General features: G+C 44.6%; 3 protein-coding genes across 3 annotated transcripts; 1 reads left to right on the plus strand and 2 right to left on the minus strand.

Annotated features, from left to right (window-relative positions):
- Positions 1–749: 749 nt before the first annotated feature.
- LOC120050545 (G-protein coupled bile acid receptor 1-like) lies at positions 750–6,841 on the minus strand. The gene is made up of 2 exons (XM_038997132.1): positions 6,636–6,841; positions 750–2,261 (listed from the first exon to the last, which is right to left on the minus strand). Exon 2 carries the CDS (start codon positions 2,152–2,154, stop codon positions 1,081–1,083), a length of 1,074 nt encoding a protein of 357 aa, XP_038853060.1. The 5' UTR covers positions 2,155–2,261; positions 6,636–6,841; the 3' UTR covers positions 750–1,080.
- A 7,052-nt stretch (positions 6,842–13,893) lies between these two features.
- LOC120051479 (angio-associated, migratory cell protein) lies at positions 13,894–19,571 on the minus strand. Its single transcript, XM_038998362.1, has 11 exons — positions 19,214–19,571; positions 18,816–18,959; positions 18,423–18,542; positions 18,120–18,259; positions 17,808–17,952; positions 17,616–17,699; positions 17,205–17,320; positions 15,398–15,489; positions 15,187–15,277; positions 14,889–15,043; positions 13,894–14,718 (listed from the first exon to the last, which is right to left on the minus strand). The coding sequence occupies exons 1-11, from the start codon at positions 19,302–19,304 to the stop codon at positions 14,643–14,645; spliced, it is 1,254 nt and encodes a 417-aa protein (XP_038854290.1). The 5' UTR covers positions 19,305–19,571; the 3' UTR covers positions 13,894–14,642.
- Positions 19,572–20,453: 882 nt separating this feature from the next.
- Positions 20,454–21,308, plus strand: LOC120050546 (late histone H2A.2.2). The gene has a single exon (XM_038997133.1). It carries the CDS (start codon positions 20,455–20,457, stop codon positions 20,872–20,874), a length of 420 nt encoding a protein of 139 aa, XP_038853061.1. The 5' UTR covers position 20,454; the 3' UTR covers positions 20,875–21,308.
- Positions 21,309–23,537: the final 2,229 nt, after the last annotated feature.

The raw sequence follows: 23,537 nt of genomic DNA on the forward strand, positions 1-23,537 counted from the left end.
TTTGAGGGCTATTAGAAATCAGTAGATAAAACAGTCTTGCTTCAAGGATTCTTAGCACACTGATACAGACTTACAAATAGGCAGACAATGAAAGAACCATTCTTGTTTTCACTTCAATTTTGGAAAGATCATTTAAATTTTGGCAAGATGATTATCTTCCCAGATATGGTGTAACCTAAAGAACTTCACTTCCTGTCTGGCTCTTTTCAAATGTGATCTAAATGTTAGAATCTCAGAGTTCTAATCACTCCCCTGTGTTCCAGATGTATTTTGGACTGCGGAGGAGCACAGAGCACACCCCTCTCTCCTGTTCAGAGCACATACCAGCACCAGATAAAGACTATGGAGGGAGAGAAAGTGTGTGAGAGAGAGAGAGAGATGGGAAAGAGAAAGATAGGTAGAGGGAGGGAAGGAGAGAGAGAGAGAGAGGGAGAGATAGAGATGGGAAAGAGAGAGAGCGAGAGAGAGAGAGAGAGAGGGAGAGAGAGAGAGAGAGATAGAGGGAGAGAGGGAGAGAGAAAGAGGGAGAGAGAGAAAGAGAGGGGGAGGAGATGAGATGCTGTAGTGATTGATGGAGTAGTCAATTAGATCCATCTTAATTCGACCCATCTGCTCTTTTATATCCAAATGAGCCCAGTTGATCATAATACAGGCCTCTGTTGATAATTCATAACATTATGTTTATCTCTAATGGATTGAATCAACTTGACTTGAAAAATAAAAGATTGGTGACTTTTACAGGGATTGTTTTGAATTTATTATGACTACCCAAATAGTGTACACATGATGGCTTTAAACATAACACACTCAATGGCCCCAATGGCAAGAGTCACACATGCTTTCAATGCTGTGACTATAAGTTGACAGACATGGGAGAGGTGGGGCAACCCTACCAGTCCTGCACATCGAATGGGGTCTTTCTGCAACTTCTCCCTTACAGCTAGAGTCCATAGACTCGGAGCGCCACTGCACTCAAACATCATCCAGGAGTAGAGGATGCTTCATCATCCATATGCTATAATCCCCATTTATAATCCTACACGTCCATCCCCAAAGTGAGAGCAGTCCTGTCCTGGCTACTCAAAGAGCCATATCCTCAGAGTCCTGTCTCCGTCTCCATCTGTCTCGGAGTTTATGGAGGAGTTTCCTCACCGGGTCCGTGTACTGCCTGTTGGCCAGCCCCAGAACCAGCGGCATCACTGCCATGCTCCCGATCCCCGTGCACGACAGCACGATGTGTGTGGTGGAGTTCCCGCGCGTCTCCTTGCTGAGCAGAAACGCCACGCAGACGTGTATGTAGATGATGTAGGGCACCCAGCAGGCCAGGAAGGTCAGCGACACGGCGGCCACGCAGCGCGTGTAGCGGAGGTTGAGCCGCTGCTCCCGTTCCGAGGCCTGACCGCCCCCCCTTGTCGTCACGGAGCGGTGCAGCCGGCAGATGTCCTTCATCTGGCCCCGGGTGATCCACAGCACACGTCCCGTCATGCCCGCGATGGACAGGATGGCAGGCGCCAGCAGCCCGTACACCTCGAGGTAGATGAAGGCATTGGGGAAGACCCGTCTGTAAGAGCAGCACTCGGAGCCTCCCGGCGCCGCTACCGCTGCCACCATTGTCGAACAGTTCACCGGCGCACCCGGTGCGCCCGTGTCGTTAAACGAGCAGCAGCCGTTCCACCCTGGGCCGGCCCGGTTGTTCCAGCCGAAGGCGGGCAGGGAGGCGTAGAGCAGTGGCGGCGCCCACACGGCGAGCAGCACCAGCGGGAAGCGGCGGTGAACCCAGAAGCTACTATAATGTAACGGACTCACGATGCACATGTACCTCTCATAATGAACTATCACCAGGTTAAACAGGAACGCCAGGAACAAGAAATTAGGGAAAATATGAACCAGGAGACAGGAGCTAAAACTCAGCGGGCGGTTGAGTCCCATCCAGGGGATGAACGGCAGGGCCACGCCCGTACACAGGTCAGCCACTAGCAGGCTCAGGAAGAAGTAGTTTGGGGTGTTGTAGAGCTGACGGTTACAGGAGATGCCCAGGATGATGACCAGGTTGGCCAGGATGATGGCGGTGGACAGGGGCACGGTGATGGCGTAGATGAGACGTGCCTCCGACAGCAGCGGCCGCACAGCAGAGTCATTGGCCAGGTCATCCATGGCTGCGGTTGCGGTGGTCGTGTTCCTCCACAGTTGTCCTTAGTGTGCCAGACCTTTGCCCCCACTGCTACGGAGACTTCCACAGCTCCCATTAAACTGCAGGAAGCCTGGGTGAAGACAGACAGACAGAATACAGTGAGACCAGAGGTCATGGAGCATGATATTTTCAGAGCTCAAAAACAAACTGCCTGTTAGTGGCTCTGGATAAGAATGTTGGCTAAATGACCGACATGTAAATGTAAACGCAAACTAGAGAGTCTAGAGACCATATGATGCTGTAAACCCAGTGTGTCAAGCAAGACAGGCTTGGACCCCTGAAATAGCCTCTATCTCTAGCATCACGTATCAATGGTATTAATTGATCAACAAATCAGGCAGAAAAGGTTCCCAGCAGTACATCAGGGCTTGAGGGTCTGTAATTAAATAACCCTAGTTTATTGGTTAAATGGCCTATTTAGGTGAAACAGTGTCTTCGTGTTCTGTCTCTCCACTTGTAGATAGATGTACGTAGATGTTATCTCTTTAAACACAATTACAACAGTCATCATGGCCGCCGCAGGATTGCTGTTTCCTCTCCATTGCCCCAGCGTAAGAGAGAGGAATGTTTAAAAGACGAGTGTCTTTGTTTTCTTCCTGCAGACTGCTGCGGTCCACGGAGATTGATCCCAAAGGAAATGTAATATCAAGCCTTTGGTCTGAATAGGCAGGAAGAGAGAGGGACAACAACTGGGGGGGGTAGAGTTGACACAATGAAAGCCCTATATTACTGTATATGACAGGCAATCATATTTAGGGGGGGGGGGGTAGAGGTGACACAATGAAAGCCCTATATTACAGGCAATCATATTTAGGGGGGGGGGGGGGGGGGGGGGGGGGGGGGGGGGGGGGTAGAGTTGACAAAATGAAGCAATATATTACTGTATATGACAGGCAATCATATTTAGGGGGGGGGTAGAGTTGATACAATGAAAGCATATATTACTGTATATGACAGGCAATCATATTTTAGGGGGGGGGGGTAGAGTTGACAAAATGAAGCAATATATTACTGTATATGATCAGGCAATCATATTTAGGGGGGGTAGAGTTGACAATGAACCACTATATTACTGTATATGACAGGCAATCATATTTAGGGGGGGGGTAGAGTTGACAAAATGAAAGCCCATATATTACTGTATATGACAGGCAATCATATTAGGGGGGGGGGGGGGTAGAGTTGACAAAATGAAAGCAATATATTACTGTATATGACAGGCAATCATATTTAGGGGGGGGGGTAGAGTTGACAAAATGAAAGCAATATATTACTGTATATGACAGGCAATCATATTTAGGGGGGGTAGAGTTGACAAAATGAAAGCCCTATATTACTGTATATGACAGGCAATCATATTTAGGGGGGGGGGGGTAGAGTTGACAAAATGAAAGCAATATATTACTGTATATGACAGGCAATCATATTTAGGGGGGGGGGGGGTAGAGTTGACAAAATGAAAGCAATATATTACATTTTATAAGCAATATATATACATTTCTATCTGAATGTTTTGATAGAAATATAATGGATATTATATACGATTGCTTGTCATATAGAATATCTAAATGTATTTGTTTTGTAAGCTTGCACACTTCACTCTTAGAAAAAGAATTGCTGACTAGAACCTAAAAGTGTTATTGGACTGTCCCCAAAGGCGAACCCTTTGAAGAACCCTTTTGCTTCCAGGTAGAACCCTTTTGAGTTCCAGGTAGGACCCTTTCCACAGAGGGTTCTACATGGAACCCAAAAGGGTTCTACGTGGAACTAAAAAGGTTTCTCCCTGGAACCAAAAAGGGTTCTCCTATGAGGACAACCAAAGAACCCTTTTGGAACCCTTTTTTCCAAGAGTGTACTGAACAGACCCCATCAGGTCAGACTTTGTGGTTAGTTATTATACACCTTCTTTTATGCTTCTGTAATTTCTGGACCCAGCTGGCTGAGGGTAGACTAGCACAACTAATGCAGGGTTGTAGAGAGTGACACCACACTGGAAAAAGCTAAGCGTTCCTAGACACATTTCTATGTGAGATACATTGTCTCACATACAGTAACACCCTCATGTACAGATGTAGGGTCTTAATTTGATCACGCATTTGTAGCAGAGGATTTTCTTGCAAAGCAAGAAATGCAAACCTGTAGTGTATTCAAGGTTTAAAAAGGCTTCTAAAGTATGTAATTTCCACTTTAAAATGCCAGACTTGATTTGAACAGATTTGAACAGATGGCTCTCTAAAAAGACCACGTATGTAGCTGAAGTGAAGGACTAAATTGAAACTTTAGCTGGAGAAAACTCCAACACGATTGCTGAAGTGAAGGATTAAATTGAAGCCTTAGCGGGGAGACAACTTAATTTGTAGCTCATTTATGAGCTGAATGGCCCGGCTGCTATGGTGAAAACAGTGGTTGAAGTCTTAGCTGGAAGAACCGTTGCTTTTCCATTGTTGTTTTTTCGTTGCACTTGCATTCAGTAGCATCTATGAATCATATTGTATACGGGTGGTTTCTAATGTTGTGAGATTCTCGCTAGTGTTTACAGAACAACTGGTTCTGAGAGATTAGGATCAGGAGCTGCAATTGTAACATTAAGCAACTGTAACAAAATGGATGACTGCAGTGTAGATGCTATTGTGTGTACATGGATTGCTAAGGCATAATAACATGTGTGTATTCTTATTTTAAAAATGTAGCTCTGTACCTGTATTAATGCTATGTATTGTCATTTTATGTAGCTCTGTCCTTCAGCTGTAATTGTCTATTCATGTTCTGTATTATGTTCTGTTTTATGTTTTGTGTGGACCCCAGGAAGAGTAGCTGCAGCTTTGGCTGTAGCTAACATGGACCCTAATAAAATACTAACGAAAAACGTACTAACCTCTACAATTATTTTATTTTTTCATTAAATTATAGTCCACATAATTCACATTTCCTGTTGATGCAGGATTATCCTCCTGCTGTAGAAATTTGGCTCAGATTAAGATCCTACATCTGTAGCCCTATTTTACAAGTTGAAGCTGTTCTTAATGATGTGTTGTAATGTGCCTAAAGGTAATAAACCAACACGCCAGAATACATGTTGATTCCCGGGACCACACATGACTCTAAGTCGCTTTGGATAAAAGCATCTGCTTCATGGCATATACTATTATCATTACTACTAGTCACTTTAATAACGCCCCTTTGTTTACATATCTCACATTACTCATCTCACATGTATATACTGTATCCTTCACTATCTATTCTTTACTATCTATTGCATCTTAGCTGCTCTGTCACTGCTATTTTATACTTATATAATCTCATCCCATTCCTTCACTAGATTATGTGTATTACGTTTTGTTGTGGAATTTGTTAGATATTAGGTGTTGTTGTGGAATTGTTAGATATTACCTGTTATATATTGCTGCACTGTCGGATCTAGAAGCATTTCGCTACACTCGCAATAACATCTGCTAACCATGTGTATGTGACCAATACAATTTGATTTGTACAAAGCCAACCTTTTGACTCCTTTGCTTAAAGGAACCAGTGAAAAACTGCTTTAGAAAACATACAGAGAAAAGACTCCTTGCAGTTTGACAGTGGCGTGGTAACAGATGTCCTTGACAGTGGGTTAATGTGATGTTATGGCTGAACTGTAACATACAGGATCCTCCCATGGACTAACGCATAACCTGTGCTCCCTTGTCAACCCATTACATCTTGTCAACCCTATACAAAGGGGTTAAATGAATGGCTTCCATTCTTTCAAAATGGAGTGTTCATTTAGATCAGGGATGGGCAACTCCAGTCCTCGGGGGCCTGATTGGTGTCACACTTTTGCCCCAGCCCCATCTAACACATCTGACTCCAATAATCAACTAATCATGATCTTCAGTTTAGAATTCAATTAGTTTAAATCAGCTGTGTTTGCTAGGGATGTGGATAAAGTGTGACACTACTCCGACCCCCGAGGACTGGAGTTGCCCATCCCTGAATAAGATGCATTGCTCAGAGAAATGGTAGGTTAGAGAGGAGTGTTTCTTAATCCTGGTCCTGTGGAACCAAAGGAGTGCACATTTTAGTGTTTGCCTTAGTACTAACACACCTGATTAAAATCATCAAAGCTTGATGATGAGTTGATCATTTGAATCAGGTGTGTAGTGCTAAAACAGGACCAGTATTACCAAACACTGGGTTACAGCCGGATGTAACTGTGTTTCTCCTGTTAGAAAATCCTCCTATAACAAAATACTCATTTACTTTTGATCATTTTACAGTAAAAAAGGCAAATGTACATTTTCATTTTACAGTAATTTGATCATTATAATTAGGGTTTAGTCAAGTCTACTTTTTAACGGAGCTCCAACGCCTCAGAGGTTGAAGAACCCTAAATGCTCATGTGATTCATATGTCTTGATTCATATGTCCATTACAAGAAAATGGTGTTGAAGACAAAGCTCACCTTTGTAGGACAAGAGATTCAGTCGTCGGTTCCCTGTGAAGGAGAAACGCCTTATCATCATTTGATTAGAGAACAGGTGTATGCCACAGACAGGTATAGCTTATATCAATACCCTATAGATCCCAAATAACACCCTTTCTCCTCTGTGACTTTCCACACTACACACCCTCCCTGTGGTGAATCTAGCCAACGCTACAGAGAACTGTCCTGCTGCCCCTCAGAAAGCCCTTGTGGTGAGGCAGAGAGGAGCTGAGTGCAGGGGCTTCCTAACAGATGCTGGGTCTTAAAGGGGAAGTACACTCAGAGAGGGGAAGTGGGAGCAGTGCCTGTAAGCAGTGAGTTGCTGTCAGAGTCAGGTGCCACAACAGAGCTAAAGGGAGTATTCACATTTGGGAAATGGGTGGACTGCGGATGTGTATATGAAATGATGCCTTATTGGCCATCTTAAATGAAGAAATGATTGGCCATTATGAATGAAGATCATGTGATGAACTACATGTCTACAACTATCCTCTTCGATATGTTCCTTTTCCACCGGGCCCCCAACGCACACATGCCTTACTTCTCTATACACAACCCCAGATGCTCCTGTATGCAACACAAGATTCCTATGAATGTATGTCCTTTGCAAACATTTACACCTAACGGTATATACAGTATATTAATCCATAGAGCTGGTCAAATATGCGTCATCTTTAAACATGTCTGTAGTTGGACGGCCGGGCTTCCAGTCGGCCAGTTATGCTGTATAAACACAGACTCCCTCAGCAATAGTTTGGACTTGGCAATGAGACGGATTGGTCCGTAGCACTGGGGGCCCGTAGCTTCCAATGTGATAACGCTTTTAAACACAACTCTTCTCCAAAGCCTGCTAGCTAACGAGACATTGTGCAGGGACGACACACACACACACACACACAATACAAACACACACACACACACACACACACACACACACACACACACACACACACACACACACACACACACACACACACACACACACACACACACACACACACACACACACACATATAATACAATATGGAGGGTTATCAGTCAGTTGAAAGAGGAAGATGACAGAGAACACTCAGACATAAACCAAAAGGCTCCTCACTTTTAGGATTTCTGTCTTCTAGGAAATACAAGAGCAAAAAAACTAAAATAGTAGAAATGATTCTCCTTTTATCTAGTTCTCTAGAAACTTCTATAAATGATATGGTTCTCCAAACCTATTTATAGAGAACAGCAAAAAGACAATTGAAATGATTCTCATTTTATCTAGTTCTCTAGAAACTTCTATAAATAATATGGTTCTCCAAAGCTATTTGGAGAATCTCAGCCACAACTCTCCCCATATCTCCCACGAATCATTGTGTTCTCAGTCAACTTAGTAAAGGGTAATAAACATAGCTGTAATAATAAATGTGTTGACTTTTACATGTAATATAACCACCTCTTTCTCACTGTATCGGTTTGCTACAGTAGCCTATACTCTCTTTGTGGTCGATCCCTATTGAATTCCACTAACTACCGGTACCTCTCACAGGCTGTAAATCCTTAGAGACAGGCTGGTGCTAAATCCCTGGGCAGCTCCTTTTGTGATAAACACACACACACATTAACCTTTGAGGCCAAAAACACTAACGTTAGCAGTGGCACTGCGACAGACAAACATAAAATCCTCATATCGCTCTAAGACCAATTACACGCATCGCAGGTGTTACTTTTGCCAGGTCACCAGGCCAGCTCCAACCTACCCCAGCCATGCCCATAAGCTGAGGTAACGTTGAGAGGATGTTGTGTGGACGTTTGTATGTATGTAGCAAAAGGGGTCTCTGTTGTATGACTGACATGAAATATGAAGGTCATGCCACACTAGGTATTTAAAGCACATTGGCACACGGCGCGTGCAGGTGCACACAGAACGAGTGTGTCAACAGCATCACAGTTGGGATGGTTTGAGAAATCCAGATGTAGGAAATAAGCGCTTGGGCACACTGTCCTGGGAGACAGTTGTTTTGTTTCCCCTCTGATGGAGATGAGTAACAGAGGTGTGGAAGAGGGGGGAATAGAGGAAGGAGAGGAGGAAGGTGATGGATGGAATAGAGAGATAAGAAAGCAGGTGAGTGGTAAAAGGAGGGATTGGGGAGGAGGAGGGCTATGGATGGAATGGATTGATGGAAGGAGGGAGAGAATTCCGACATGAGAAGAGGAGGGAGTGATGGCAGCAATAGCGAGGAATAGACATATAAAATGGGAGGATTGAGAGGAGAGTGGAATGATGTAGGAGGATATAGTATATATAGAGGGATGAGAGGAGAAGAGTGATGGCGGTGGAAACCATACGTTATACCCAGTAGCTTCCTGTGCATCTGACTGTAGAGTTCTCCAGACCTGTATCGTCCCTGTCTGGGTTTCATCACCATATCCGTGACCAATCATACACAGTCTCAATGGAGCCTGGCAACTAACTACAACAGAGGATAAATCACTATCCTTCAGCTATATTAAAACCCACACATGATGAAATAGGAATTAGATGAGGATAGTTAGTGTTACTGTACTTGGGCCTTTGCAAATCCTGACAAACAACTACTAAACACACCTATAAAATGTGATAATGCCTTGGTCTTTCTGATATACTAGCTCTGTCCCTCCCACACACTCTCTCTAAAGACCAGTTTGGTAAAGAGGTAGACATTTCACAAGCATTGGCATAGCAACAAAACAGTAGCTACTTGGCTAATGCATTTCCTGCTGGGTAGAATATATAGGCCACTGCAATAAAACAGCAATATCATTACATTCTTACGGGACATAAACATCTGCTTATGAGGCTTTTCCTAGAGGAAAGGGCTTGTCATGACACAGGAGATCATTTTAGCCCCTCGGGTTCACAGGAAATATGGTAACCTAACTTTCTCAACTCCAGTCCTCCAGAACCCCCAGCAGCACACATTTTTGTAGTAGCCCCCCCCCCCCCTCAAAACAAAAAAATCTCACCTGATTCAACTCATTAAGAGCTTTATGATTAGTTGACAAGTTGAATGAGGTGTACTACAACAAAAATGTATACTGTTACTTGAGGGTACTGGAGGAATGGAGTTGGGAAACACTGGAGGGTATCCTCACCTAGATTTTCCTACACTTTATGTATGTGCTTTCCCCTTTTAAAGCTAGAATACATTTGACGAATAAAATCAAGATATATAGCCACTGATTCTTAAAAAATATAACTTTAAATGCCCCATTAGCTTAGTTCTACTGTCGTAACCCCATTAGAACCCAAAACATAAACATGTTTTACTCCCCTTCTTCTCTTCAGATCCTCTCAAGCTCTGTAAGGTTGGATGGGGAGCGTCACTGCACACATTATCAGGTCTCTCCAGAGATGTTCGATCGGGTTCAAGTCTGGGCTCTGGCTGGGCCACTCAAGGACATTCAGAGACTTGTCCCGAAGCCATTCCTGGGTTGTCTTGGCTGTGTGCTTAGGGTCGTTGTCCTGTTGGAGGGTGAACCGTCGCCCCAGTCGGTGGTCCTGAGCGTTCTGGAGCAGGTTTTCATCAAAGATCTTGCTGTACTTTCCTCTGATCATCATTCCTTCGATGCTGACTAGTCTCCCAGTCCCTGCCACTGACTCCCAGTCCCTGCCAGTCCCTGCCATCCCCACAGCATGATGCTGCAACCACCATGCTTCACCGTAGGGATGGTGTTGGCCAGGTGATGAGCGATGCCTGGTTTCCTCCAGACATGGCAATTGGCATTCAGGCCAGAGAATCTTGTTTCTGTCCTTTAGGTGCCATTTGGCAAACTCCAAGCGGGCTGTCATGTGCCTTTTAGTGGCTTCCATCTGGCCACTACCATAAAGGCCTGATTGGTGGAGTGCTGCAGAGATGGTTGTCCTTCTGGAAGGTTCTTCAATCTCCACAGAAGAACTCTGGAGCTCTGTCAGAGTGACCATCGGGTTCTTGGTCACCTACCTGACCAAGGCCCTTCTCCCCTGATTGCTCAGTTTTGCCGGGTGGCCAGCTCTAGGAAGTGTCTTGATGGTTCCCAAACTTCTTCCATTTAAGAATGATGGAGGCCACTGTGTTCAAATCAAATTGTATTTATCACATGCGCCAAATACAACAGGTGTAGGTAGACCTTACAGTGAAATGCTTACTTACCGACAATGCAGTAAAAAAAAAAAAGAAGTAACAAGTAATTAAAGAGCAGCAGTAAAATAACAATAGCAAGACAATACACAGGAGGTATCGGTACAGAGTCAATGTGCGGGGGCACCGGTTTGTCGAGGTAATTGAGGTAATATGTACATGTAGGTAGAGTTATTAAAGTGACTATGCATAGATAATAACAGAGAGTAACAGCAGCGTAAAATGAGGGGGGGGGGGGGGGGGCAATGCAACTATTCTGGGTAGCCATTTGATTAGATATTCAGGAGTCTTATGGCTTGGGGGTAGAAGCTGTTTAGAAGCCTCTTGGACCTAGACTTGGCGCTCTTGTACCACTTGCCGTGTGGTAGCAGAGAGAACGGTCTATGACTAGGGTGGCTGGAGTATTTGACCATTTCTAGGGCCATCCTCTGACACCACCTGGTATAGAGGTCCTGGATGGCAGGAAGCTTGGCCCAAGTGCTTTACTTGGCCGTACGCACTACCCTCTGTAGTGCCTTGCGGTCGGAGGCCGAGCAGTTGCCATACCAGGCAGTGATGCAACCAGTCAGGATGCTCTCGATGGTGCAGCTGTAGAACCTTTTGGGATCTGAGGAACAATGCCAAATCTTTTCAGTCTTCTGAGGGGGGAATAGGTTTTGTCGTGCTCTCTTCCGACTGTCTTGGTGTGCTTGGACCATGTTAGTTTGTTGGTGATGTGGACAACAAGGAACTTGAAGCTCTCAACCTGCTCCACTACAGCCCCGTCGATGAGAATGGGGGTGTGCTCGGTCCTCCATTTCCTGAAGTCCACAATCATCTCCTTTGTCTTGATCATGTTGAGGGAGAAGTTATTGTCCTGGTACCACACAGCCAGGTCTCTGACCTCCTCCCTATAGGCTGTCTCGTCGTTGTCGGGGATCAGGCCTACCACTGTTATGTCATCGGCAAACTTAATGATGGTATTGGAGTCGTGTCTGGCCGTGCAGTCATGAGTGAACAGGGAGTACAGGAGGGGACTGAGCATGCACCCCTGAGAGGCCCCCGTGTTGAAGATCAGCGTGGCGGATGTGTTGTTACCTACCCTTACCACCTGGGGGGGGGGCCCATCAGGAAGTCCAGTTTCCAGTTGCAGAGGGAGGTGTTTAGTCCCAGGGTCCTTAGCTTATTTATGAGCTTTGAGGGCACTATGGTGTTGAACACTGAGCTGCAGTCAACGAACAGCACTCACATAGGTGTTCCTTTTGTCAAGGTGGGAAAGGGCAGTGTGTAGTGCAATAGAGATTGCATCATCTGTGGATCTGTTGGGGCGGTATGCAAATTGGAGTGGGTCTAGGGTTTCTGGGATAATGGTGTTGATGTGAGCCATGACCAGCCTTTCAAAGCACGTCATGGCTACAGACGTGAGTGCCTCAGGTCGATAGTCATTTAAGCAGGTTACCTTAGTGTTCTTGGGCACAGGGACTATGGTGGTCTGCTTGAAACATGTTGGTATTACAGACTCAAAACAGTCCTGTAGCTTAGCATCTCTTGGGTACCTTCAATACTGCATACATTCTTTGGTACCCTTCCCCAGATCTGTGGCTCGCCACAATCCTGTCGTCTCGGCGCTCTACAGACAATTCCTTCAACCTCATGGCTTGATTTTAATTCTAACATACACTGTCAACTGTGGGACCTTATATAGACAGGTGTGTACCTTTCTAAATCATGTCCAATCAATTGATTTTACCACAGGTGGACTTCAATCAAGTTGTAGAAACATCAAGGATGATCAATGGAAACAGGATGCACCTGAGCTCAATTACGAGTCTCATAGCAAAGGGTCTGAATAGTTATGTAAATACGGTATCAGTTTTTATTTTAATACATTTGCACAAAAAAACTAAAAACCCTGTTTTCGCTTTGTCATTATGGGGTATTGTGTGTAGATTGAGGAACATTTTTTATTTAATACATTTTTGAATAAGGGCTGTAACGTAACAAAATGTGGAAAAGGGGAAGGGGTCTGAATACTTTCCAGATGCACTGTATCTGAGTCATATCTGTATAATGTTAGATTAGCCTAGAAGCTATTTTGGCTCGGCCACCCTGTAGCGTGGCTGAATGCATTAGATCAAGCACACAGATCCAAGCTTACAACAACAAATTAGGGCATCTCCTGATGATGCAGTTGACTTTGTAGTATGCTTATCATACTCTAATCACAGCAGTGTTCTGGTCCCTACATTGTGTAACAAATCACACCCTATTCCCTATATAGTGCACTACTTTTGACCACAGCCCTAGTCAAAAGAAGGCCACTATAGAGAATAGAGTGCCATTTGAGAGACAATATGTGACTCAATGACAGTCTGCACAAAGCCTTCTCAGGCAGAGCTGATGCAACCTAGAGACTTGGGTTGAAAATGTCTTTAATGGTTCCAACAAACAGCAGAACAAAGCCCATGGCTCTTTCCCAATACTTCAGAGATGGACCCTTCCTTCCATGTTTCCTTAAGGTCAGTGATGGGGTAGGGGAAAGCAAAGTTATCACATTACTTCCACCAATCCAACTAACTCAGATTCGTGATTACTTCAGAAAAGGACGGACAGATGCATTTCTAAAGCATTTCAACAGGGCCCAATATACACTGCTCAAAAAAATAAAGGGAACTCTTAAACAACACAATGTAACTCCAAGTCAATCACACTTCTGTGAAATCAAACTGTCCACTTAGGAAGCAACACTGATTGACAATAAATTTCACATGCTGTTGTGGAAATGGAATAGACAAAAGGTGGAAATTATAGGCAATTAGCAAGACACCCCCAATAAAGGAGTGATTCTGCAGGTGGTGACCACAGACCACTTCTCAGTTCCTATGCTTCCTGGCTGATGTTTTGGTCACTTTTGAATGCTGGCGGTGCTCTCACTCTAGTGGTAGCATGAGACGGAGTCTACAACCCACACAAGTGGCTCAGGTAGTGCAGCTCATCCAGGATGACACATCAATGCGAGCTATGGCAAGAAGGTTTGCTGTGTCCAAATCCAGACCTCCATGGGTTGATAAATTTGATTTACATTGATCATTTTTGTGTGATTTTGTTGTCAGCACATTCAACTATGTAAAGAAAAAAGTATTTAATAAGAATATTTCATTCATTCAGATCTAGGATGTGTTATTTTAGTGTTCCCTTTATTTTTTTGAGCAGTGTATTTACATAAGGTTGAGTTTACATAATTTGGGGTGATTTAGGGGGAAAGTGAGGATTACACTCCACAACTCACCAGAAATGATGGGGACATCGAGATCTCCATCTCTACGTAGCTCTATTACCTTATTGTGTATTCATAATTGTCATCAAACCAAATCGCAGTGAACAGCAAGGTGTAGATGTAAGTGTATTTAGTGATAAATCACAGACCACACGACGGATCCCATTGGTCGACTGTTAGACGCTTCATTGCCTCGTGGTTGACCTGTTCCAACAACTACACTACCACACCACGTAGAATGCATATATTTTGTGTGGGTTCTACTTGAGAAACCTGAGTACAATGGCTGGCAGTTCTAGAACTTTCTAGAACACTGCAGGTCTACTATAGATCAGACAGACCACAATCGATACAAGACAGTTCAAAAACCCTCAGTTGTGAGAAAACCCAATGAAAGGCTGGGATTCAATCCGATCGCGCTTGTTGACAATGCGCCATTTAAAGGACAACTTTGGATTGAGCCGTTATATGCAGTGTCCACCGTTAAAACGTTCTCCACAAAAACGGGAACATTGCCTTTAAGGTGCATTGTGGACAAAGCGCGATCGGGGTTGAGTCCATCCACATTTCTCTCACTCTTTCTCCCTCTGATTAACGGTCTGGTCGTTGGAGGCAGAAGACTTTGGCCTGGTGGTCTCCAGAGGCAGTGACCGCCATAGAGGCTTCTCTGTGAGGGAGGAGGAGAGAGAGTCAGAGATGAGAACAGGAGCCTTTCTTCCTCAAGTACGTAGAATACAACTTCCCCATAACCACTGATACAGGGTCAGACGTTTTGTTCATGAGCCTAATTGAAAAGGTTAGGAACTGTGATTAGCGGAAACTTAGGTGTGTGTGTACCTGTTGAGTGTGAAGTCGAGGATCTCCGCCTGGTGGCCGCGGTACTCTGACACCATGGTTCCCGAGCGGGCATCCCACAGCCTCACCGCCCCGTCCAGACAACAAGTGGACACCACAGAGGATGACTCCTCCCACTGCAGTTTAACAATGCCAGCCTGACACACACACACAGTCGGTTATAGAGCATATAACAAGGTATATGAAAACAGCAGAGCAACACGTCTCTACAATCCACGATCAGAGGATTATTGGGGGTTTGGTTGGGAGTTGTGAGCCTGTTGGATGGCTGGTTTCTTACCTGGTGCTGACACTTGTGCCTGAGGACCTGTGAGGAGAGGTCATAGATAGCCAGGGTCCCATACAGATACGCCACCGCTATCAGGGGCAACCTGGACAACAGAGAACACGGCATCGTTCAAACCATGGCAACTGTTACACACCTTATGCCATGTAGTTCATTTAAGGTTAACTTGTGATTCTGGTCTTATGTTAAAAACATGAAGTCTTACACATTGCAGAACCCCACTGACTCCACCGAGTTGGTCTCCTCAGCATCCTCCTGAGAGGCTTTGCCCCCGTCCACAGAGAACACGCCCAACACCTACACGCACCATTAGATACATTCCAGTTATACAGCATATACCAACTGACAAGTAGCAGGACAGCACATCTCTAAAACCCATTACATGTTGGTCCATTGAACACATGACAGAACCTTTTCTTGTGAATAATGCATGTCAATCTCCCCATGTCATCACGTCATCTGTCCCACCACGTAAACCCAGAAGTACTGTTTTCATTCCCACTATCCTCTGTACGTGTCCTCTACCGTAGCTCCAGTAGTTACGTGTCCTCTATCCTACAGTAGTTACGTGTCCTCTATCCTACAGTAGTTACGTGTCCTCTATCCTACAGTAGTTACGTGTCCTCTATCCTACAGTAGTTACGTGTCCTCTATCCTACAGTAGTTACGTGTCCTCTATCCTACAGTAGTTACGTGTCCTCTATCCTACGTGTCCTCTATCCTACAGTAGTTACGTGTCCTCTATCCTACAGTAGTTACGTGTCCTCTATCCTACAGTAGTTACGTGTCCTCTATCCTACGTGTCCTCTATCCTACAGTAGTTACGTGTCCTCTATCCTACAGTAGTTACGTGTCCTCTATCCTACGTGTCCTCTATCCTACAGTAGTTACGTGTCCTCTATCCTACAGTAGTTACGTGTCCTCTATCCTACAGTAGTTACGTGTCCTCTATCCTACGTGTCCTCTATCCTACAGTAGTTACGTGTCCTCTATCCTACAGTAGTTACGTGTCCTCTATCCTACAGTAGTTACGTGTCCTCTATCCTACAGTAGTTACGTGTCCTCTATCCTACAGTAGTTACGTGTCCTCTATCCTACAGTAGTTACGTGTCATCTATAATACGGTATGTGATGTGTTCGCTATAGTACGGTATGTGATGTGTTCTCTATAATACGGTATGTGATGTGTTCTCTATAATACGGTATGTGATGTGTTCTCTATAATACGGTGTGTGATGTGTTCTCTATAATACGGTGTGTGATGTGTTCTCTATAATACGGTATGTGATGTGTTCTCTATAATACGGTATGTGATGTGTTCTCTATAATACGGTATGTGATGTGTTCTCTATAATACGGTATGTGATGTGTTCTCTATAATACGGTATGTGATGTGTTCTCTATAATACGGTGTGTGTTCTCTATAATACGGTATGTGATGTGTTCTCTATAATACGGTATGTGATGTGTTCTCTATAATACGGTATGTGATGTGTTCTCTATAATACGGTATGTGATGTGTTCTCTATAATACGGTATGTGGTGTGTTCTCTATAATACGGTATGTGATGTGTTCTCTATAATACGGTATGTGATGTGTTCTCTATAATACGGTATGTGATGTGTTCTCTATAATACGGTATGTGATGTGTTCTCTATAATACAGTAGTTATGTGTTCTCTATAATACAGTAGTGATGTGTTCTCTATAATAAGGTATGTGATGTGTTCTCTATAATAAGGTATGTGATGTGTTCTCTATAATACAGTAGTTGTGTGTTCTCTATAATACAGTAGTTATGTGTTCTCTATCCTACAGTATGTAATGTGTTCTCTATAATACAGTATGTAATGTGTTCCCTATAATACAGTAGTGATGTGTTCTCTATAATACAGTAGTTATGTGTTCTCTATAATACAGTAGTTATGTGTTCTCTATAATACAGTAGTTATGTGTTCTCTATAATACAGTAGTTATGTGTTCTCCATCATGCAGTAGTGCCCGCTGCCCACCTTGCCAGTGGCAGTGTTGATGAGCTTGGCACGGCCGTCCACGGAGCCCGTCAGCACCAGAGAGCCGTCCTTGTTACAGGCCAGGCACGTCAGCGCCCCCTGGTGCCCATCATGACCTGAGGTGGCCAGAGAAGCGAGGAGACAGTTGAGTGGGGATAGAAGTTGTCCATTACCGCTGGTCCAGTGGCAGTTATTCTTTTATCCTCAGAAAAGTCAAGATTAGGATTTGGGGTTTGGTCATCTGCTCTAGATATAAAGTAAGCTATGCACACTAATAAACACATTCCACACCGATTTTCATGAGGTATTCGACACTTAATCCCAGTGACTATGACACATATCCTGCCGTCTGGCAGTAGTGGGGATTGTCACATACTCTGTTCAGGCGTGCGACAACTTGGCCAAACTCACCTTTAATCACATGGGTGGCGTTTCCCTGCTTGAGGTCCCAAAGTCGTACGTTCCCATCTTCATAGCCAACCACAGCTCTCTTCCCTGTGGAGAAAAGACAAAGTTGTTACATGTTCAACCTGGCAGCACAGATCATGGTAGAGTGTTCTGTGCTGAATTGTCCTTTATTTTTGGCTGGGGAGACAGTCTCACCGTCTGGCAGGACCTTTCCACTGGTCGACTGGCAGCCGGGGCCCTGCAGGGTCTTACAGTCACCCCCTGGGATCTTCCACATCCAAACGTTACCGTCCGCCATGCCCGCCAGCAGCACCGGGGCGCAGGGGTGCCACTCCATCCACTAACACACACACACACACACACACACACACACACAGCAACTTCAGATGCCAAAACTTGATTTAACTACCTAGCTTAATCAGGCTGAATCAGGTGTGGCAGTGTGTTCCTGCTGGTCTACAACAAATATGCGCACCCTGTTTTGGGCCGGGCTGCGTTCTTCCTCACCTCCAGGTCTCCCACCTCGAAGGACCACACCTCCTGCTTGGTCTCCACCTTCCAGACCTTGATCAGCCCGCTCATGTCCCCCGTGGCCACCAGGGAAGAATCATGGCTGAATAAAACACTCGTCACGGAGTCCTTATGGCCTACGGTTGTGGAAAAAGAAGGACTGGGGTTTAATATTGGGAGCAACACAAATATTTGTTTATTCTGAGCTCAACTATCCTGTAGCATAAAGAAATGTTCTATTGGGATGTCAAAGCTAAATTAAAACCACAACAACTAATTGATGACAGCTTGGAGACTCACCTGTACATTCAAACAGCACTTCCCCGTCACTCACTCTCCAGACATAGGCCTTGTCGTCCTCTCCTCCGGTCACAGCCAAGCTGTTTGTGGCTGGGTCCAGACTCACACAGAACACGGAGCCTGGAAAACATAAGTCAATGTGACAACAGAAAAAAAGAGACCCATACATGTCCCTGGCCTATCCAGTAGCTTCCACCCTGTCTCCTTCCCTTCAATACCTGGAATACATGAAATGACTTAAAGTCATCCACCCTTTACTGTCAAATCCTATCAACATAGTGGTGGTGGTGATGGACAAGATAATGAGATGGACCTACTACTGCCAACTGCCACTGAGTTGTGAAGAGACTGAAGAAAAGCACTAGTCAGTTGATATAGTTAGCTAGCTAGTACCCGTGTGTTTGGAAAAGGTGAGTTCGCTGTCATCTTGTTCCTTTTCCTGCTCCATCTCGTCGTCGGTATCCCAGTCTTCCTGTTTATCGTCTCCGTCCTCAGTCTCTCCGACGTCCACGTCCTCGAACTCATCCGCCAAATCATCTGTCCGTCAGAGTGAGGTATTACTGTACTTGACACATGTACCTCTCGTAGTTTTATACCACGACATTAACTCATATAAGGTCTAACCAAGACAATGCCACCAGCGTCCAAGAGACAACTTATTTTGCTCAATCAATGACAGTCCATGTGGCAAGTCCTCATACAGTTATAAGGACATTAACTAAACTACACCCCTTGAAGCATCTGATTCTGACCAACTAACTTTATCTAGCTAAGCATGCAACCATCATTACCTGGGTTTTGCTCTGTTTCGTTAAGGTCGATGACTTCTATAATCTCTTCATCCCCGTGGAATTGTACCGAATTTTCGTCCGAGTTATCCATGATAGATAGCTAACTTACCTAGCTAGCTAGATGTTACCAAGGTGGCTAATTTAAATTAGCTGCCTAAATTGAGAGCTGAAAAGTTTGCTAGCGCGACAAATGTTGAATTCAGGTTAAGATAATATGTTAAGTCAATCACAGAAAACGCTAAAGATTGTTATTTCTTGGTGCTGACCGAAGAACAAATACTAGCTAGAGAGAAAAACATCTAAATTGTGTCCCCATGTTTTTTTCACATGTGGAAAGTCTCCGGAATTCTCTGGCACTCCGTGATGACGTCAATTAAACATTTGATACGATTGGTGTTTCGCCCTGAAGTTTGACACGCCCCCTTCATAGTATTAACCAATCCATGCCAAAGTGGGCGGGACTTCTTCAACATGACTACTTCATCGGAGTGTAACATCCTACCTTGTTCACTAGATGGCAAAATAACACCATTATCATCATGCTGGCTTTTTTTATGTACTGTTGTGGTACTCAGGACCGGAGTTGAGAAACACTGTTCTAATATAATATTTTCTGTTAGACTAATGTGAATTATCTGAACACAGAATAGGTGAAAGATAGATGGCACAACTTCCACCTACCCTATCGGATCTGCTAACGTACTGTATATATCCAGAGTAGTAAGGAGTAGGGCCTAGGGCTCGTTTTGGAATTGGGCCCCATATTAATTTCCTCTAATCTAATTGGCTATCCAATCAGACATAAGTATTTACGACATGTGACTTTAGGAAAACGGGTCCCCTCAACAATGCAACTTGTTATTCCCTTCATAAAAAAGGCTCTATGGCTGCTGTAATTTCCAGTTTAGGCTTTTTCTAGTTCTTGCAAACAGCCTGTCGCCGTGAGTTTAGACATGTTTCGTTTTTTCCTAATTTCTCCTTTGTGTGTAATGTCTTGTCCTCTTAACTTTCTATATTTTGATTTAAAGTGCAAGTGTTCTGGTAGTTATGTTAATTGTGTAAGTAGTGTGCCTGTGGAATTGAAGTGATTGAGTGGACACCAGCTGAAGGGCAGGTGCATTAGCTTCTTAGCATCCACACTCTTCCCAGGAGGGCTTGCATATTGGCGATGCACTTGAGTCAATGTTTGAATAATTTCAACAGCCACTAAAACATGTCATTTGTACCACAGAAACTGCAAGATGTCTGGTCGTGGGAAGAAAGCTGTCTCCAAATCGAAGACTCCCACAAGTCGCTCAGTCAGGGCAGGTCTCCAGTTTCCTGTAGGCCGAATTCACCGTCTGCTGAAGAAGGGACATTACGCTACTCGCATTGGTACAGGAGCTGCAGTCTACCTCGCTGCCATACTGGAGTATCTCTGCGCTGAAGTCCTGGAGCTGTCGGGCAACGCGGCCCGTGACAATAAGAAGTCGCGCATTGCTCCACGGCACATCCAACTAGCTGTGCGGAACGATGAGGAGCTGAACACGCTGCTGGGTGCGGTCACCATATCGGAGGGTGGTGTTCTTCCAAACATCCAAGCCATGTTACTCCCCAAGAAGACCAAGCTACCTAAAGACGACGGCAGCAATGCCAAAGACGTCCAGTCTCAAGAGTTTTAAAATGTACCTTACAAGCTTTTACCGCAAATTTTCACCGTTTTCCTTAATAAAATAACACATTTAAAGAATGTATTTAGTGTTGGCCAGCTGATGCACTGCAATGTCCAGACATGGCCTATGTTAAGCTTTATTTGAATATTTCATTAATTGAAATTCAAACCTCATAGGTCAGGGCTGGGTCAATTCAATTCAGGAAGTGCTTTCAATTCAATCATTGACACTTTTGCCAAAAAAATGCTTCTCAGTTTGAGAAGTTGTTACAGAAATAATGCCAGTTCACTGGAATATGAATTTCAATTTACTTCCTGAATTGACTGACTTCAATTTGAATTGACCCCAACCCTCCAAGGAATGAGGTAGGCCTATTGGTTTCATGAGCTAAAACCAATACCCTGGGATTGTGTGGGTGTCTGACTGCTCCAACACATGTGCAGAACTGGGTTCTAGTGACTGAGTTTAAAAACTAGGGCATTGCAGAACTGAATCTTAATGGTTTATTTTCCATCCAAAAGCCAGTGTGACAGCTTTTTAAAGTAACTTGAGCGCACCCCTCAGCTAGCTTGAAATGTGGTTGGAGCCATCCAATTTAGTATCCTTTGTGTGGCTCAACCTATTTGGACTGTTAGAGGGGTTGTGATGCAGAGGACCACTGGTTCGAGCCCAGTATGGGCCAGTCAGACAATGGAGAAACCTCAGCAGCACACTGACCCCTGTTACACCAGGATGGGGGGGAAACAGAATTTAGAATTACCTGGGAGAAATTTGCATCAATATTGAGTAACTGGCCCTGGCTTGATTCTCTCCCTGTGCATGCTAGCCAGACCTTTTAAAGTTTATATTGAGCTCCTTTTCATATCTAAGAGTGGCTGCCATTGACTATTATAAATTAAAGCATTGTCTGTTCACTGTTCAGGGCTGTGTCAGGGTACTTTGTCTGGGCTTACTTCTCTGTGCTCATGAGTCTTTTCTTTTTTTTTCTTTTTTATCCCCTTTTCTCCCCAATTTTCGTGGTATCCAATCGCTAGTAATTACTATCTTGTCTCATCGCTACAACTCCCGTACGGGCTCGGGAGAGACGAAGGTCGAAAGCCACGCGTCCTCCGAAGCACAACCCAACCAAGCCGCACTGCTTCTTAACTTAACACAGCGCGCCTCCAACCCGGAAGCCAGCCGCACCAATGTGTCGGAGGAAACACCGTGCACCTGGCCCCCTTGGTTAGCGCGTACTGCGCCCGGCCCGCCACAGGAGTCGCTGGAGAGCGATGAGACAAGGATATCCCTACCGGCCAAACACTCCCTAACCCGGACGACGCTAGCCCAATTGTGCGTCGCCCCACGGACCTCGCGGCCGGCTGCGACAGAGCCTGGGCGCGAACCCAGAGACTCTGGTGGCGCAGCTAGCACTGCGATGCAGTGCTCTAGACCACTGCGCCACCCGGGAGGCCCTGTGCTCATGAGTCTTTGATCCTAGGGGGCAGGCCTGGCATGGGGCTGCCTGCGGGCATTGTGCCCGGGACGGTTTCACTGATGGGCAGACCCTCAGCGTGGACAAACACTACAGTACTGCACCATGATAAGGTAACCTGGGTAGAATGGTTATCGCTACATAAGGTAAATGCTATACCAAGTGATGAAGCACCTGTGAGGAGGCATATTTTGTATTTTCCTATGGCTTGATGTTACTTGAAATCAGGGGCGCAACTTTGGTTTAAGAAGTGGGTGGGACATATTTTTCACTCCAGCAGCCTACCCGACCGCTCGGAGGCAACCGAATGGTCCTAAAGCACACCATTTCCTTGTTTTGCATCACATTCCAATAAAACTGAGGGGGACAAAAATGCACTTTCAGAATGTGGTGGGGGGACGGACATGTCCCCCCGTCCCCAGTGAAAGTTGCGCCCGTGCTTGAATTGTACTATTAGTGCAAAATGTTTATCAATAATTATATGTCAGATGCAATATGTTTGTGTATGATAATGAAAGGATTTCCTATAGCAAAAGAAATATAGTCAACATGACATGTATTGTTTCCATGGTTTCTCCTTCCTCTTTCTCAATCCATCTAAATTCCCAATTTGTCTAGAAGTCACATGAAACAATGTTTTTCAGGTCTCTACTTTTGTCCTACTTGCTCAGACATATGAGATGACTGAACTGTGGGTGGGCTTCTTTAAACTGTCATAGGGATGACATAACAGTCAGACAACAGAATCAGTCATAATTGACGTCAGTTTATCACAAAAATGAGCCTGTTTAATATTGACACTGGGATGCTGTACCAACACACACACACACACATACTGTACATGCACATAAGAAAGTGCGCACACATACACTACCGGTAAAAAGTTTTAGAACAACTACTCATTTAAGGGTTTTTCTTTATTTTTGCTATTTTCTACATTGTAGAATAATAGTGAAGACATCAAAACTATGAAATAACACATGGAATCATGTAGTAACCAAAAAGGTGTTAAATAAATCAAAATATATTTGAGATTTGAGATTCTTCAACTGGCCATCCTTTGCCTTGATGACAGCTTGGCACACTCTTTGCATTCTCTCAAACCTGCTTCACCTGGAATGCTTTTCCAACAGTCTTGAAGGAGTTCCCACATATGCTGAGCACTTGTTGCCTGCTTTTCCTTTACTCTGCGGTCCGA

The sequence above is a fragment of the Salvelinus namaycush genome, chromosome 7 (genome assembly GCF_016432855.1).
Source record: "Salvelinus namaycush isolate Seneca chromosome 7, SaNama_1.0, whole genome shotgun sequence".
Classification (NCBI taxonomy): domain Eukaryota; kingdom Metazoa; phylum Chordata; class Actinopteri; order Salmoniformes; family Salmonidae; genus Salvelinus; species Salvelinus namaycush.